The 18,048-nt window shown below is 42.6% G+C and overlaps 1 protein-coding gene across 1 annotated transcript; it reads right to left on the reverse strand.

Annotated features, from left to right (window-relative positions):
* Positions 1-678: 678 nt before the first annotated feature.
* rasal3 (RAS protein activator like 3) lies at positions 679-13,871 on the reverse strand. The gene is made up of 19 exons (XM_030747390.1): positions 13,116-13,871; positions 10,998-11,140; positions 10,816-10,894; positions 9,471-9,541; positions 9,282-9,364; positions 8,764-8,893; positions 8,554-8,652; positions 7,805-8,479; positions 7,534-7,678; positions 7,305-7,449; positions 6,980-7,216; positions 6,631-6,832; positions 5,485-5,576; positions 5,288-5,401; positions 4,243-4,414; positions 3,599-3,730; positions 3,318-3,508; positions 2,361-2,445; positions 679-1,034 (listed from the first exon to the last, which is right to left on the reverse strand). The coding sequence occupies exons 1-19, from the start codon at positions 13,723-13,725 to the stop codon at positions 927-929; spliced, it is 3,513 nt and encodes a 1,170-aa protein (XP_030603250.1). The 5' UTR covers positions 13,726-13,871; the 3' UTR covers positions 679-926.
* Positions 13,872-18,048: the final 4,177 nt, after the last annotated feature.

An 18,048-nucleotide genomic window follows, 5' to 3' on the forward strand; every position in this document is an offset into this window, starting at 1 on the left:
GAGGGAGGGAGACAGGACAAGAGCTGTAAACTGTTTGGTTTCTGAAAACGTGTAATGCAAAACCAACTCAAATACAGGACAATACTGTATTCCTAATACTGCCATTTTTGAACTGCATTTACAGGAATGCTGCTCGAGGTGATGCAGTTATTTCACACGATTCCTGCTCAGGATGACCTCCACTGTGCCTCAGGTGACTGACTTCTCACTGAACTTTAGAGAAAACTGAGGATATTACCTGCTACCATATTGTAACACCATATTGCCATTTGTGAGCAGTATTTACAGAAACACGGTTAGAGGTGACAAAACTATTTGAGGTACAATTTTAACATGGGAGGAAAAAAAAAGATGAAATCCAAATATGTGTTTAATAACAAGAATTATATTGTTTTAAAATACCCAAATTAATAACAGTTGGGTCAGCTGTGCCTTCAAATCCATAAGCATTAATCAACTTGCACATTGCACATTTAAACTTGCACATTGGAGACTGGTCAAACGCAATTTCGAACTTCTGTGCTAACCCTGTTACACAGATTTTTGACAATAAAGTACACTTGAACTTGAACTTGAACAACTTATGATTACACTTGATTAAAAAAGACAAATACCTTAAAATAGTATTTATAGTAAGTACTTTTGTTCCACTTATGATGACAAATGCAAAACAGACTCACCAGAAACACTTTAAACAGCATTTTTTAATTTTTTTATTTATTATTTATGACAAAGGTTTATAAGCTGAGATAAAGTGAAAGCTGAAATGCAGACAAATCCTACAGGCTTCACATTCCCCTCGACTGGGGTTAATTTTTATATGTTTACAAGATAAACGATCCATTCAGGAAACCATGATTGTGACTTCAGGCTGTGTATGTATGCAAAAAAAACGTGAAAGCCAAAGCGTCAGTTGGTGTCAGGCATCAGTTGGTGTTGAGCGGCTTTTCGGGATGCTGTGTGTTGTTCTGGCTGTTGCTGTAGGCCTCGCTGAGCTGCTGAAGGTCACTCAGCAGACCTGCAAACTGCTCCTCCTGTGTGAGCACATTAAAAAAGTGCAGTTAATACACTGAAATCATCTCAGCCACTGTCAATGAAGTGTAAATATCCAATAACTTAAAGGGAAGAACAATGACAAGAACAGATACATTCTTGTTTAGGGCGTCAAAGACACTTAAATAATTTCATATGAAACCAAATCAGCATTAAATTGAATTGCTCTTAAATGTTGAGTCTTTTGTGAGTCTATAGCAGATGAAACTGTGATTCTTTTAGCCTACTTGGAACAATGGGAATGACTGGGAACAATGGGAGTGAAATATGGAGCACAGAGGCTGCTTGGCTATCAGATCAGGGTTCCACGGTTTTTCCTACATGAGGTTTTGGCCTTCCCTCAAAGGAAAATCATCAGCACCGTATTAAATATTTGAGGGATTAATTTAAGTATAAAATACATTCTTGTTAATGAAATGATCACAGATAGCAGGTAAGTAAGGTAACACATACTGCTTCTACTACATGGGGACACCTGGGATCTGTAAGGTGTTGCACTTTGTCAAGGGAACAGTGTAGTGCCCTGTATTGTTAAATAGAAGAACAGACCTATTAACACTTATTCAGAGATTAATTCCCATTCTTGCCTTTTTGTTTAGTTTTCCTTTAAGGACTTCGGGGGCTGGACTGAGATGCTCTGGGTCAGCTCTGGCTGTATTCTGCTCATGTGTGTTTCACTTAAGCAGGCAAACAATTTTTTTTTTTTCCCTGATGAAGTAGTGCACCTTACAGATCACAGCTGATAGATAAAGATCTTCTCTGGGTCATATTTAAACATAAAACATGATGTAATGGGCTTGCAAAGAGAGGTGACTGTGTTATAAATATCTTACAGTTATAATTCTCACAAGTTAGTTACAGTCACAGGAGTAAAATGAAATCACGTATTCATCTAAGACAATATGACGCGTAGTAAATATAGTAAGTAAATTTGTCTAATCTAAATCCAGTGATGCAGGTCTGCACTGCAGCGCTATCAAAGTCTGAGTTAGCACAAGGTAAAACCGTTCTGTTATAACTCAGTTATAACAGAACAGAAAATTAAAGCATTAAATTCATATCAATAAAAGAAATAAGTGTTGCTACTTCAACTAACTTGACTGTTTTATATTATCACTGAAACCCTAAAATCTAACTCCTCCTTTGTGACAGGATACTTCCTGGATCAAATGAAGGCAGATGCAGGTCACCTGCAGTACCTTTGCAGCCCACCAGGGGGCACCAGCCTACACTGCTCTATCTGATAAATTGAATAAAATGTGCACTGTGGAGTGATCTGTTTACAAGCGCTCCTTCGTCTTTCTTACCAGCACGTTCACTCTCTCGGCTGCTGCAATGGCAACACTCAGCTTCCTCTCATCTTCCTCCCTTTCCTCTTCAATCACACCCAGCCTGCAACAGACGCAGATAAGAAGACACGCTGCTAAGTGAGAAACACTGAGTTTGCAGATTGAATATAAGTTTAAAAAAATGCGGACTTTAGAAACAGGATACATGAGATGTGATTAAAACCTTCTGAGAACAGGTCGATTTAAAAAAGAAAGAAGGAAAGAAATGAGAGCAAACATCAGCTTCTCTTTCAAACTGACCTGAATTATACGTGGACAGTAATTGCTGCTGACTCTCCAACCGCAACTGAGTGGCTTTCAGCTATTTTCAGAGTAAGAGCCAGTTTCCCAGCTCAGAGGAAGTGTGGCAGGAGCGCATCTGTTTTTCAGTTTATTGTGGGGCTAAAATTTAGGTAGATGCTCTCCATCGTGTTGGCACAAAAAACAGCTTCCTGAAATGTAGTTACAGTACTTTCAGGTAGACAGGATGATACCTTGGTGCCATTGCTCTGGAGCAAGTGTAACCTATAAGGAGCGTATAAGGAGGACTGCAGTGCTTTCCATCCCGTGCTGTTCAGAGTATGAGATGTGCTGTGGAAAATTTTTTGGACACACAAACTTAATCTTTAATTGCCAGCTGGACCACTTGTCACATTTGTCTCCCTGTTCTGCTTCCCTAAATGAAAATCAAGGTAAAGAATTTGCATTTTGGCACACAGGAGGAGATCCCATTGCAGAGGCACAGGCTGACCTAACAGGACTTTAACTGAGGGATCTGAAAGTAGCAGCTGCTCTGAAAGCAGTCCAGAGATGGAGGAGAAGATGATCTTAAACACGAGATCAGCCAAATATAAACTGGGTAAGGATTTTAATTGTTCTCAGAAAATTAGTAATCACACCCTGTATTTATTGTCACGTGTTTATGCACAGTCTTACCTGAAGGTGGCACTAGCGAGCTGCTCCTCACGCACAGCCAGCTGATTCCTGAGCTCATTGACCTCAGCCATCAGCATTATATTCTGGTCCTGGCTTTGAATGATGAAGTCCTCGAGGCGCTTTGCCATGTCCAGCTCCCGCTCCGTCACCTGCTCTATACCCAGGCGGAGCTCCGACAGCTCCTGAGCATGCTGGGAAATACAAGTGGACGTTATATAAACCGTGGCATTGAAATCGTGCACTTTACACTATCACTGTAGTAGGTAGCAGGTTTGACATACCTTATCCAGTAAGCTCAACTGCTCATCCTCAGCCTTCAGCTCACTTGGCTGCCTGGTGTGGTTGCCTGGTGGGTTGGGGTCCCCTGGTTTAATCCAGGGAACCGGTGCAGGTGGGCGCTTCACAGAAACACCCTGAGAAAACAAGACGAGGAACTCCCTACATTATTCCTCTCAGTGAAACCTAATCGTGATATCTGTGTACTTACACACTGCACAGTAAGTTTTCAGAAATATGAGTAAATATTTTTGAGTGTTTCTGCAGGAAATATTTAAAATATTACACAAATGCAAACAATTAGATTTAGTTTGAACAGAGATAAGTGGCTGTGATTAATGCAGTTTGTTGTTGATTAAAGTGTTACCGGGTTATCAGTTCATCTATATTTTGGTGTTAAAGTAAAAATAGCACACTTTAATATATAATTCACTCAAACATGCCTTAAATTTTTAAGTACATGGCAAACACAAATAGATTCATTATGAAGTATTCCTGTATGAAAAATGATGAGGTCGTGCTTGGTCATTAATAATGCCTGATTGATCTTTAAAGGTTTCGATCTACAGTCTCCTGAAGTATCGTGGGAACACGAGCTGCTGAGCTCGGATGCTATAAGAGGAGACCCACAGTTCCTGTTTACACTCACAGTATTTGGTGGTGAGATAAGTGGCTGGTTAGGCTCCGCCTCCTGTTCGTGGTCAGACGTTGGCAGAGCCTCGGAGCTCGTCTGCCTCTTCATCTTTACTTGTCCGGGACGTCTGTGCGGCGCACTCTGAGTTCTAGCGATCGGTTTCCTCCTTTGACTCCTGACATCCGCGCTGAATAAAGATATTAGTGTATTAATTATTTAATGAAATTCTAATCCCAGAATCCATCATCCCGTGTTTCAGTTACACAGATGAAGGATGCTATACGTCCTAAATTCAGTACAGTACTCTCCTGAACAACATGACTTCTTACATTAACATGTGTAGGAATGACAGGTCTTCACATATGTTGTGAAAGATTTTCTAAATATTTCAATATTTCTACTTTAGGATGAAAGATTAATTTGGAGGCAGAGGTTTCAGATATCAGGCCTCTCTCCTGTGGAACCAGCTCCCAGTTTGGATTGAGCAGGCAGACTTCTTCTCTACATTATGATTTCCTTTCCTTTGGATAGACCTGAATCAGGTAACCCTGAACCATCCGTTAGTTATACTGCTACACACTCAGGCTGCTGGGACACCACTGCATGTCCTTTTCTCTCCTCTCTTTCCCCTCACTCATCAGTCGGTCATGGCAGATGGTTGCCCCTCTCTGAGGGTTCAGCTGGGGGTCTCTTCCTGTTAAAAGGGAGTTCTTCCTACCCACCATCACCAAGTGCTGCTCATCTGATTGTTGGGGTTCACTCTTTAATATTGCAGGGTCTTTACGATATAAAACACCTTAAAATAACTGTTTTTGTAAACTGGTGCTATTTAAATAAAATGCATCTGAATCAAAGTGAATTTGTCAGGTAACTGAATAGCTTCAGAAAGCCCTCCCTCCACACCTGACATTGGGAGGGGCTGTGTCTGTCCGCCACTGTGACTTTTTGAACCTTTTTGACATTTACACCAACTTCATGCAGTACTCAGCTACTGCTGAGATGCAAAGCAGGTCAGGCTCTGAACTTCTTTCTCAACCTCATTCTTGGTTTTGGATCATACCTGTCTCGTGGGCTTTTGGAGTCCTGAGGAAGCTGCTGGAAAGATGACTGGAGAGGGCTGTACTTTCCCAAGTCCTTAGGAGGAATATACAGTGGCTTGGCTTGTCCTGTTTGACTGCAGGAAAGACACTGCTTCAGTAACATGCAACAGTATTAATATGATGGACGAATCAGGCAAGATAGAGACCTTCAGTGTACCTGTTAATAACGATCCGAGGGGCATCGGGGCCCAGTGAGTCTGTTATTTGGTTCAGGATTGAAGGCAGAGGGTGCAGCTTGTCAATTGTTTCCTGAGGGAGAAACGAGCTGCAAGTTACTGTTCATTTAGTATACGCTAAACATGGGATCAGCATCTTTATACAGAGAATGGATTCATTAATAATTCTGGTAAACTTGAGACAAAAACTAGATCTAGGTCTAAACAATATCCACGTGCATATCACATATTTACTGTCAGGTCTTTAACCCCTTAAGACCCACCAGTGACCTGTTCAGTGCTAGGATTAGGGTTCAGTTCACGTCTGGCCTGTTATATGGAATAGAGGGGTAGATTTAAGTTTAAATTCTTAAAAGCTGTACATCTGGATTCCCAAAGGTAAAAATGCGGTAAAGATAGTTCTGCTGGGTGGGCCGCAGCGGACCTTTAATCACAACTCTGATCACAAGAATAAGACAAAGATTTCCTTCTGTTTTTTTTCTCTGATTAATTTTGATCTTTTGCCTGTTGAGGTCGATTCACTGTTTTATTGAGGACACCTGACAGCCGCTGGTCCATTTTTGTACTTTATCTCTACTGTAGAGACTTTAGATGAATTCAGGATTTAAAAACAGGACCAAATATACAAAAATAACACATTATTAAATCTATTTATGTAATTCTTGTGACTTCGTCTGCAGTACCTCCACAGCTCACCTGCAGGCTGCAGCCAGCAGGAATCACTCCTATTTAGCCTCCATCGTGTCAGCTGACCTTAGAGGTTAAAATTAGTGCGTGGGTACATTTCTCCATACGTGACTGTAGGATGGTCGTATAGCTTTGGGAACTGAGGTTATCTTCAAATAAACTCTATAACTATCTCTGATGGCTGCTAATGCACTGTCTTTCATTGTGGTTGCACAACACAAACTAGCCGTTTATGCACAAGCAGCTCCAGACTGTCACTGGGCATCAACAATGGAGCCAGAACAGTCAGAAGGTGCAGTCAAACCTGTGTGTGTGTGAGATTTATACAGTCTACTGCACAGGCTGCTAGCCCAAAACATACACAGGCTAACATGGACTGCAAGAGTTACACAACCTGTAAAACTAACTACCAAACTGGACTCATGTGTTTGCCTTCCTACCTGGTCCTTCTGGTAGATGATGTCCACCAGCAGTCCATGGAGCACAGCCAAGCGCAGAGGCAAATCCACATAGCCGTCGAAGGAAGTCATTGTGATCTCAGTGTCTGCATTTGACACTGTTTGAAGAAAGCCTCTCATCCCATCCCAGTGCTGCTCCAGGAATTCATTCATAAAGAGCATGTACTCCTCCTTTTCCCCAAACCTAAGTCAGAGCAACAAATTTCATTTAATTTAGACATTTCAAGTATATAAGCATGTATTTTTATTCATGTTCACAGATTATGTCTTTCAGGATGTCAAAAAAGAGATCTGATCAGGTACATGCACAAATGTGACATAAACCACTAACAAGGTGAAGTTGGCCAGATTCTGGATGACTTTGGCCGTTAACGTCAGGGTACGCAGGGTGTTTTGCTCTGGGTAAGGTTGCATGAGACCAAAAAGGGAAGGACTGAGGATGGCAGGACATAAGAATCGAAGGAAGAGGGAAGCCGAGATGAGACGATGGCCAATCTCTGGTTTGCCCTGGTCTTCGCACAGCTCCACCCAGCTGGAGAAGATCTTGTTTAGCTCTTCAGGAAAGGGCCTAATGGAAAGAAACATGTCAAACATCAGCTCTCTGAATGTGAGAGATGCCCAAATTATTTGCCGTACAGTGAGCTGTTTTCTCTCACCCATAGACCTCAATTATCCTCTGCACCACCTTCTCACAGGTTTCCCTCAAGTGCTTCTGGTTGCCTGACAGTTCAGCTGCAGGGCATTTACGAGGGTCAACTTCACAGTTCTCCGTCGAAGAGTAAAGAAGGTTTATAAAGTCTCCTGCATTGAAAAGAAACCATAAAGCTCAGGGAAACCCAGAAAAATCTGATACAGGAAGCCACCTTCACCACTGAACTGCCCTACCTAGTGTGTCGATTAGGTACTTCTGACCAACTAGCTTCATATATTCATCTATGGCTTTAGTGGCCAGTGTGTTCTCTCTGAAGATCATTGCTTCTTTTTCTCCAAGACGTTCCACCTCAGCGCTTCCCAAGTCAATGAGGAATTCCTAAGAAAAAGAGATTCTATTAGAAACACACTTCTGATTGCTCTTTTTATTGTATTTTTAAATCAGGTTGTAGGAAAACAAAGGATCTGTTTTGTGTATGCATTTAAACTTATACTCATTCTCCACCTTGGCTTTGCCAATGCTCTGGAGCACATGGACCAACGCTCCTGCCAGCTCCTCCTTCTCCTTCACATTCAGAAGTGGTTCCAAGTTTCTGCACATTTCTACATAATCCACAGTCACGTACTCGGCAAACTCTTTGTATTTCTCCATCGGCAAAACTTGCAAGTTCTGGAAACGGGCCTTAATGCGGAGTGAAGCCTGTGGCCCCAGAGGTTCTTTGTTCCCTGCTGAGCCTGATGCCTTGTACGGAGTGATGGGGTACCACTTCTCCTGATAGGTCCTCCCTCGAATGTCAGCTAAAGGTATGGTCACACTGCCCAGTGGGTGTAGGGTGGAGTCGTCTCGAGAATGACGCTTTTTCTTGGGGTCTTCTTCGCGGAAGAGGTGGAGGCTGATTTGGGAGATACAGGGTAGGTTGTCAAGCTCAAAGAATTCACCCCAGAAGAGTTGACACCCTCCAGCTGCACCTCCATTGGCCCCCAGGCCTCCCGAAGACCCAGTAGAGCCATCTCCTGCCAGGCTGGAGCGGTTCGGCTGCTTGCCGACAGCTCTGCTGGTGGTGCGGGCGAACAGGGTCCCGTCCAGGTGTACCTCACAGTAATAACATTTTTTGGGTGGCAGATCCTTAGCTTCATTTACCCACAGACTCAGAGAGTTCTCTGTGCGCTCGATGTTGTCCTGTGAACACATTAAATGTTTTTATTAACATTTGAATGTTGCATGAGAAGTGGAAGAAGTGGCCGAAGGCTCACCTTGTTGGGTTGGGCAGCTCGCCTCAGATCTTCAATCCAGCGGTCACGCTCAGCGGCTGAGGTGCATCCGAAGCAGTGTGTGTTCTCAGAGTTTATCACCTGTAGAACATTGAAACCAACAGGACTGCGTCAGTGTTACTGGAACGTTACTCTTTGGTACTCCTTTAGGAACCTCTATGAGTGCACTTTAACGCACAAGCCAAAGTCTACCTCAAAGCAGTACTTCTCCCCCAAAATGGAGCTGTGGACCGGCCTGATGACAGTGCTGGTGTCTGCACTCAGATCTAGTGTCCCCACTGGACTGACTGGAATTGACACAGACTCCCGAGAACTATAGACCCTTAAAATTAAACACAGTAGAAAAATTCAGTCAAAAATGGTGATTTGTCAAAGGTTCTCACAATTTACATTTTCACTACCCGATGCATCGTTTTACCCCTGGAACACTGTGTTGACAGTGAAAAACTTTACATTACCACCATGGTAACCTTGCAGAGAGTGATTGCCCCAAAGGTTTCAGCTTTCTGCTTTTTGGTTACTCTTTGCTGAGGTTCACTATGAAATTGGTTGGTTTGAGTGGTTAAGAAGGCGGATGGATGGATTATAAGCAGATTTTCTCAGGACGAGTTTTCAGCATTAAATTTTGACAGTAAGAAAAACTACTTTAGACCACAGGTGGACGTGGACTGCACTGTATTTGCCCTAAAAAACACAGCAGCATAGTTTACTTGGATCTGATGAGTCCAGATGCACTTGGTTGGGTGTTGCCATTCTTCTTGCCCTTATTCTCGAGACGTCGCTTGATCATGGCCTACGGGCGAAGAATGTAAACGCAGTGCATGCGGGCAATTATGCATTATATAAACAGGAAATGGAGAACTAGCACAAAGATTATCTCTGGTGCATATTGGACTCACCCTCACACCGCCATCTTGAGCCTTTGGTCGAGGACCTACACCAGACTGGCCCACGTGGTCGGGGCTACATTCTAGGGATTGGGATGAAAATGAAATTGAGTGTTTTTTGCTAGTGCTGGCAGCATGAGTTAGCTTAACTAAAGGAAATTATAGGCAGTACTCATTTTCTTCCATTTAACGCTTGTGGTCAGGACTGCTACATCTTTCTTCCTTTTTATGAGTTAGCTGTTTCTGGCATCAAACCAAGTGTCTGACAGACTACTTTTACAACAGATGGTGAAGGAGGAATAGCACAGGTGTAATTGATAAAATTAATGCTAACTACATGCCATTCAGGTGAATCAGTTCCAGGTCATAGGAGAACACCTAGGGTTAACTAACCTGTGCTTTTTCTGATATGGAAAAAAAAAAAAAGCAGTAAAATCAGTTGTTATGCACACACGCTTCTCCGAAGATTTCTCAAGCAAAATTCAGTTTTGTCACTAACACAAACGGCGGCACTCATTTCTGAACTTCCACTGAAGAAAGACTCAAAAACCATGTTTTAATATTGCCAAATATGTTAAGATGAGGCTGTGCAGGATGTGGTTTATAGCTGTAATCTGATAGCGAGCGCTTTCTGAGTAAAGTTCAATAATTGCACGTATATCACTAAATAACGTTTAATTTATTTTAGCTTTACAGATACCAAAATCAAAAATTCCCATCCGGATTTCACCTGATTTGTGGGGAATTTTTAACCCTCTAGTTACCAGATAAAGATACATTCTATCAATCTGTTATCTATAATTAGCAATATGAATGTGTAAGATTACAATGTTGTCAGATTTTTTCTCTTCGCTTACCCAAAGCCCCACCACAAACAATCCAGCGCCTAAATCCCATAATTTAGTCCAGAGGTGTATGAAAGAGTCCCGTTACTTCAGTCTCTGTCTCTTTCTCATTTCCCTTCTCTCGTCATTAGCAGAGCAGTCAGAGCCACCCGGCCAGTCAGTGCAGGATCGGACGTTTCCACACTGCAGCCTCGCAGCCTCTTCTAAGCAAAATATCTCAACTGAATGGACGCAAGATACTGACTACTGACTATATTGTCTCTCTCTGTCTTTCTGCGAGTTTTAATTGGACTGCTAAAACACTGTCTTGATGCTATCTTCCCTAGAGGAAAGAAAAAACACAGAGGAAGCAATCTGACAGAGCCTGCCACAAATAAACATTTAGCTATTTCCTCTGTGACTTCTGCGGAAATAGTGCAATAGTCAGTGTTGATGTCAGAAGCCGTTAAGGTGGGGGTGTGTGATGATTTTTCTTCACTGCATTTTAACCTGCTTTACACGTGTGTACGGACCTGCATCAATATCTACGAGGTTCTGCATGCTGAGGTTCGACAAGCAGCTGCTCACACGGTTTCGAGTCCACATCGTTGGCTACGAAGGACACACAAAAACAGGCATTTTCACTCTCCGTGGTTATGACAGCACAAGTTGAAACTCTTTCTACTGTAAGTGAAATGCTGTCATCTGTGTTCACCTCTTCCTCTGGAGAAATGAGAATCTGCCCATCCTCCAGGGTGCAGCTGCCAATGTCCCATAAGGGGACCTCCTGAGGCGGAGCCCATTGTAGTCTTGGGAGCTCACAGGGTCCAGCTGGTGTCGGCTCGATCTCATCCAAACCTGCACACAAGCCAACGTCGCACAAACAAGCACACTTTGATATTCATCACTACATGATTTACATGCTGGTGTAAGGTCAATATACACATAGTAGACACTTGCTAAATACAATCTGAAGCCTGTGCAGATTTCTCTCACTTTGAAGAACTGACGGCACATTGTTTATGTGATACTGCAGCAGCCTAACCGGAGGCGCATGCTGGGCTGGTTTGTTTTTGATTTTTGGTAATGACACTTATCTCCCTCAGCGTTTGGCCTCTCCCATTTGTGGTGTTGCCTTGGCTACTGACGCTATCTCCCTCTTTTTATTACAGGACACGTAGACCTGCGCACATCCTGTGACGTGCCACTTTTTTCTTAGTTTTTTTTTTTAAACCCTCAGCACCCTTCATTGTGTTTATACGTGGTCTTCATGTTTACAGCATTTTAATATGAAGAGGTATAAGTTGTTCTCGAAGCAGCAAGAGAAGATAAAGGTAACACTGCATCACTAAAACGTCCATAAAAGATCAGAAGAACAGAAGATGGCAGCAAAGTAATGCCTGATAGAAAACAATGATAGTTCTTCCTCGTTAATTTTAATAATAAAATTTGATTTATTTTCTGTGCTGCCATATTTTATTGGGCTCACAGCTGCATGATCTTCCTCCCTGTGCTGCAGATGTTTCTTTCACTTTCTGTGAGCTGAGCTGAAGGGTGTGTAGAGAACTCTGGTATAATTAATTGAAACTGTCCTGAGGTGAACTGAGGCTTCTGATGTCAGACAGTCTGAGGGGACTCGTTTTTGTTTTCTAATATATTTAGCGACTGCAAAAAGAAGTAATGTGTGTAAATGTGGGTCTCGATTTAATATTTTTGTATCTTCATCACTGCGTGTAGGGCTCTGGCCGGATTTGCATGCCACTGTTATATAAGGAAGACACAAACTTCCAGGTCATAACAGCACAGTAGGTTAAATGTCAGCACATTTTTCAGCCGTGCATCTCAAACTGTGCACTTCATCCTCACCGCTGGGGAAGTTGGTTAGTACGTCTAGGTAAGCGTGGGTGCTGGTTTGTAGCTCTTCAGTTACTTTTAATTTCTGGGTCATTTCTCTGCAAGGATTCATGTGAGAGTCTGAAAGTACTGATGAAGAAGATGAAGAAGCTTTTCAGAAGGAGAGAGTCATCTACAGAAAGCAGGTATCAGCAATATGAGAGAGCGCTTCAGATTTGGAGATTGATTCAGATTTGAAAGGGGCGGGCTTAGATTTGAAGCTTGCCAAATGGCTCCATTGTTACCTCACAGAAATGATGCCTACTTTGTCCTAATAGTAGTAGTAATAATAATAGCTTCCATCTATACTGTGTTTGTTTAGAAAATATCCCCACAATCACAGACTTTTGTTTTGTCTGATATTTTTTGTACTTAGGATGCAAATGTGATGTCTACAAATTTCCAGTGAGACACCTCTTGAGGTCAAAGGCCTTTATACAGTAGATTTCCCACAATGTGTGATCATACTGCCCTTCAGCTCAAGATCAACTCAAATTATGTTTATAATCTTTAGTTTAAACTATTTGCTGGTAAATTATGTTGAAGCTATTTTTGAAAGAGCAAAAATCATTTAGTGATTTTTGGCCATTTTTAATTCCTCTGAGATCCATTCTTTTATTTGGGCTTTTTAATAGTGTGTTATATGTTTAACGTGTCAGCCTCTCTCTTAAATTATTTCTGCATTTGTGTAATACTGCACCAGATGCTGAAATACTCTTTATGCATTTGTGACAAAGATCACACACACACACACACACACACCGACTGCTGTGCGTTATTAAATTTTCCTACATACATACAAATATGAAAGGTTATTTAAATGACATTTTCTGGCCCTTCACATTATAATATTTGAATAATCTTTAAACCGAAATTGAGTAATGAACTTCATATGCAGTACTTTGTGTGTACGCTGTACTTGCAGTTGATGTGGTATTACCTGGCAGTAATGGCGTGCTGCTCCGGCTCTGCAGCCTTGGCTTCTTGAGCTTCTGCGACACAGTTCGTAGGTACTTTTTAAAGAGTGCCCCTCCACCCCCTTTCTGTGAGGGGTCACCGGAGGAAGCCTCTGCGGCAGCAGAAGTGGCTGCAGATGAAGATGAGGCTGGCTGAGCTGAGTTGGCAGCGCTGGAAGAGGACCGGGCAGCAAACAGAGACCCAGGAGGCTCAGACAGGGCCCTTCTGAAGGGGTTCTTCCTCGTACCTCCGGAGGCTTTTTCAGCCTTGGCTCCCTCACTGCTTTTCCCGTTGGATGAATTCTTTTCTCCAGGGTCCTCACTCAAGGCCTTGCGCCAGTTTTGCATCTTGCTCCATTTGTTGCTGGAGGCCTTCTGAATTTTATCCATTGTAGATGTGGAGGAGGCTGCTACGCCTTCTCCTTCGTCTTTCTGCTCATTGAGGGTTCCCTTAGAGCCAGTATGCCACTTGTATGTGTTGAGTGGGTCACTGGTCTCAGATGTTTGTGGAGGCTCATCTTCCTTCTCTGGTGATCCCTGCTCCTTCGACGCTGGCTGAGCTGCAGCTTCTGAATCTTTCTCCTCAGTGCCCATTTCGGACTTCTGGGTTGTGACTAAAGTTGTCTTTCTTTTTAAGGTTGCATCAAAAACCTTCACAGGAGAATTCACCTGCTTCACAGTCGCTTCAAAAAGTGCTCCGTGTGCTAAAGGAAGACCAAGTACTCTGTACCTTCTCTAGTTCTAGCTGTCTGCTTCTCATTTCCTGTCTTGCAAAAAACGTTGATCAACAACACGCGACGTTGCTGCCTTGTCTGTGGTTGCAGTGCTGCAGCACTACTCCCATCTCTTTGGGCTCTTTGCTTCCTCATAAAATGATACTGAGAAGTTCAGTGTTTTAATTTGATACTTCCCATCCTCTTCTCTTCCTGTTCTGCCTAAGTATTTCATCGAAAAAAGAGCACTTTATTTGTGCAAAACTCAAAAGAAATGTGTGTTTTAGGAAATTAATAGAATAGAATAGAATGCCTTTATTGTCATTATACAGGATGTACAATGAGATTGGACTCCACCTTCACCTCAGAGGAAACCTGTATGTCAGACTCGGTCTGCCATCTGAGGGTGAGAAATGTGGTTTCACACGTTACACGTTTATTGAAATCTATGGTGAAATAATAATGGGCAACATGTTTAATGTGATGAAATTTAATTAATGCATCACCTATTCCTATACAGTTGGTGACTATTAAACTGATATCTGTGCTATCAGCTACCTGTGAGTGTGCAAGCTGTTGACTGTTAAGATCGGTTTCCTGTCAGCGCTGCAGGAAGCTGCATCTGAAAAACCACTTCCTGCTCTGATGTTGCTCTTTGTGCGTACACACCTGCAGGATATTTCTGCTACCCAGTGGAGTTACTGTCACCACAAATGTCAGTTATTGTCTGGAAGCAACATATAAGTGGACAGTGAGGCACTGATGGCAGAATACGGCTCGTATTTGGATATTCCACTCATAAACAGGACTGTTATTTAAAGCTTTCTGTTTCCTCTAGTTCACTATTTAAGGTGGAATATAAGATGGAAGGGGCTGCATAAGAATCACATTCATACTGTAACATTTATTTATTCATATATTTGTATTTTCTGTTTCTATTAAGAATTAAGATTCCTTTATTATCAGTGCATATGAAAACATAGACAACGAAACTGCACGTATGAAATCGCTGAGAGTTACATTCATGTCTTGCATCATCCAGGCCCTCTGGTGGCTCAATTTTGGTATTTGACACTGAAAACATGCTTTGACTATGCTGTGAAATTTGAAATGTGTGCAAACTACATCAGAACAAACAAACAAACAAGCAGATCTGTGAGGAGATCCCCCAGGACACCATTCATTCTCTCATCAGGAGCCCCGATGTTGTCAGGTATGCATATAAGCACGTACCATTTTGAGTTGCTGCTATTAAATTTTGGCAAAATGTTCCAGCTGCTGCATCATCATCATTTTAATTTAAGTATTGGGGCCTCTCGGCCAGGTCATGTTTGTAAATGAGAACTGGTTCTCAAACATTTTACCTGGTAAAATAAAGGTTTTTAAAAAAATTCCATCAAACAATGTGGCATCCTATCTTTTCATAACATATTACCCAGTCCATAGCAGTATAGCTCTGAGATTTCAGATTGTTCCTTTAATTTTTTTGAAGCCTGTATATATGCTATTCTATATCTATCTATCTATACCATAATTTTAAAAAATACACAGTTTTTCACAGTAAAAGTGTGTTTTCCACATATTATGATGGTTTCTTCATTTAGAGCATTCAATATTTCTATGGCATTATACTATCATTGATTTTATCATCTATAATTGCTGCTATTTTTGTCATGAAGTACAGGCAAAAGACCCTAATCCAGACTTGGGAGGTTGGCTCTTTTGAATAAAAAGTGAACCTTTTCATTGAGGCTGTTTGCACCATGAAACACAAAGTCCAACAGGCAAAACTAAATCCATGGGGCTGTTTAGGCTCAGGATATTCGGGTGGAGCAGGCTTAGTCCTCACAGAAGCGGTCTCTGGGGAGGCCCCAGATGGAGCAAAAGTCTCTTGGAGAGCCAGCATAGATATAGGGAGCTCAGGCAAAATAGTCACTTGATGGGCTGGCACACAAAACACAGGGGGGATTGGGAAGAGCAGTCTATCGCGAGGCCCCGGATGGAGCAGTCTCTGGGGAGATCCCTGGCAGAGGAGTCTCTGGTGAAGGCCTGGCGTTGATCATTCTGGATGCAAGGACAGGCTGGGGCCTAGCTGCCTTTTACGATGGAGCATGGATGGGTTTGGGCCTGGTGTTGTGGGACTCGGGCTGAGAAGCAGGTCGGGACCTGGCACAGAGATGGCGACCCTCATGCTCGGTGCAGGGGCCAGTGTGGTCCTGGTCTTGGTGGCCCTCAGAGCAGGCCAGGAGCCTGATGTTGACGGACTAACCCAGGGTCGGGCTGACTTGATCCCGTGACCCTCGCCGTCGTGCTGAGGGCAGGGGCGTGGTGGCCATCGGGAGGTTCTGGAGGTCTCCCGAACGGCCGGACGTTCTTTTTTTTTTTCCCAGTTAAGCACAGCAGGGCTTGCCACTGCAGCTCTCGCGGCCACAGGTGCAGTCTGCACCTGCAAATAAGGTTCTCTTGTCTTAAAATCATGGTTTGTCTGTTGTACAATCAGATAAAAGGCCTCTCCAAACCAAGCTCCCGGGCTGAATTTTAACCCCAGCACGCCCCTGGCTGGGGGGCGAGGGGCTGGTGGGGAGTGGGCCCAGCAATCCTCATCCTTGGCAGGGGGGAATGGTGGGGAGCGTGTCCAGGCTCCAGGCGGCACGATTTCTGTCAGGCCAGGCAGCGCAGATGAGGCTTGGGTGTTGGGTTAACGACTTGTTTGTAGGGTAAACTCCTCAGTATGTGGGCACAAAGTACAGACATCTCAGTATGTGTAAATAAACTTTAACAGCTTATATAATTTACTTTAAATAAATGAATTAAAATTAGGTGTAAACACAGTTTGTATTTACAGACTTACAGGCACTAATTCCTGACAGAAACACCAGCATGCTCAACAGATGAAGTGGTAGCCCACGTTTTGGCACATAAGCTCTTTGATAATTTAATAATTGAATTTAACTTTAATAAGTTTTTTTTATTGATCCAGAAATTTGTGCCACAACTGTGTTTATTTTATTTTTTTAGCTGCACGCAATAATTCCTGTCTTTCACGTTTAGTGGGGGTTGCTTGTATCTTGTGGTGCAGTCTCTATGTTTGGAAAAGGAGGCATGTACACCTACGCCTATGCCTGCAGCGTGTTCTTGACTTGCTCTGTACCAGGGTTATAATAGTTTTGGATTTTACATTATAGTTTAGTTTTACTTAGTTTTTACTTTTTTTTCTCTAATTCAGTTAGTTTTAATTAGTTTTCAGAGAGGGTTTTTCTCATTTTTATTAGTTTTTATTTTTGGTTTCATGCTTAGTTTCAGTTAGTTTCAGTATTAGTTTTAGTATTTTCATACCTAATCAGGTGCAAGATTCAAGGCGCAAAAGTGACTATTGTGTAATGAAAACTTGACAAAAGATACCGTTTAAAGAAATATATTCAACAACCAACTGTTCACAAGACAGAAGCACTACATGCTAAATGTGTGTAATATTAAGGACACACATGAACATCAACAGGGAGAAACAAAGAAAAACATGAATTCCCAAACTCAATAAATTCTACAATAAACTCCACAATAAAGTTCAGCATCAGTGCAGCAGATTAACAACACCTACATGTGCTGTTTGACAAAAACAAACTCTTTGAAGGAGTCAAAGCTCAAATCCAGCTGCATCCTGATGTTCTCACCACCTGAAGCTGCTTCTGTTTTGGAGCTAGCTTGGTTAGATGCTCGCTAATTAGACTTGCAGGGTCTTTGCGGCCTCTGTACACAACCTACGGAAGTGGCCGACCTCATGTCCACATTTATGCTTGTGTAGATGGATTGTGTGTTAATTACCTTGTGGTCGTGTGCAGGTGTTTTATATGCAGTGCAGGCTGGGGCTTCTTTTTTGGTCCTCGCTCTTTGTGCTCAGTTTTTTGGCTGCAAACATATTTGTCCCTGTTTTTTTCACTTTCTTCATTCCTTCACGTCCATCCTGACAGTTTCAGCAGTCTCCTACCAGGAATTTGCTGACAGTTGTGAGTCCTTATATTGATGCTTTGATTATTAGTCCTGATTGTTATTCTCTCACTGATAAAGTAGCCGGAAACGCACAAGGACGCAACAGTTTAGTCACAACGTTCTGGGCTGCGTGGACCCGACAAGTAGTCCCGTTTCTCAGAGGCGCAGGCCAGGTTACCTGGTAGGATCAGAGCGGTTTCTGTAGCCGCTGCGCTTC

Source organism: Archocentrus centrarchus, chromosome 1, assembly GCF_007364275.1.
Source record: "Archocentrus centrarchus isolate MPI-CPG fArcCen1 chromosome 1, fArcCen1, whole genome shotgun sequence".
Classification (NCBI taxonomy): Eukaryota; Metazoa; Chordata; class Actinopteri; order Cichliformes; family Cichlidae; genus Archocentrus; species Archocentrus centrarchus.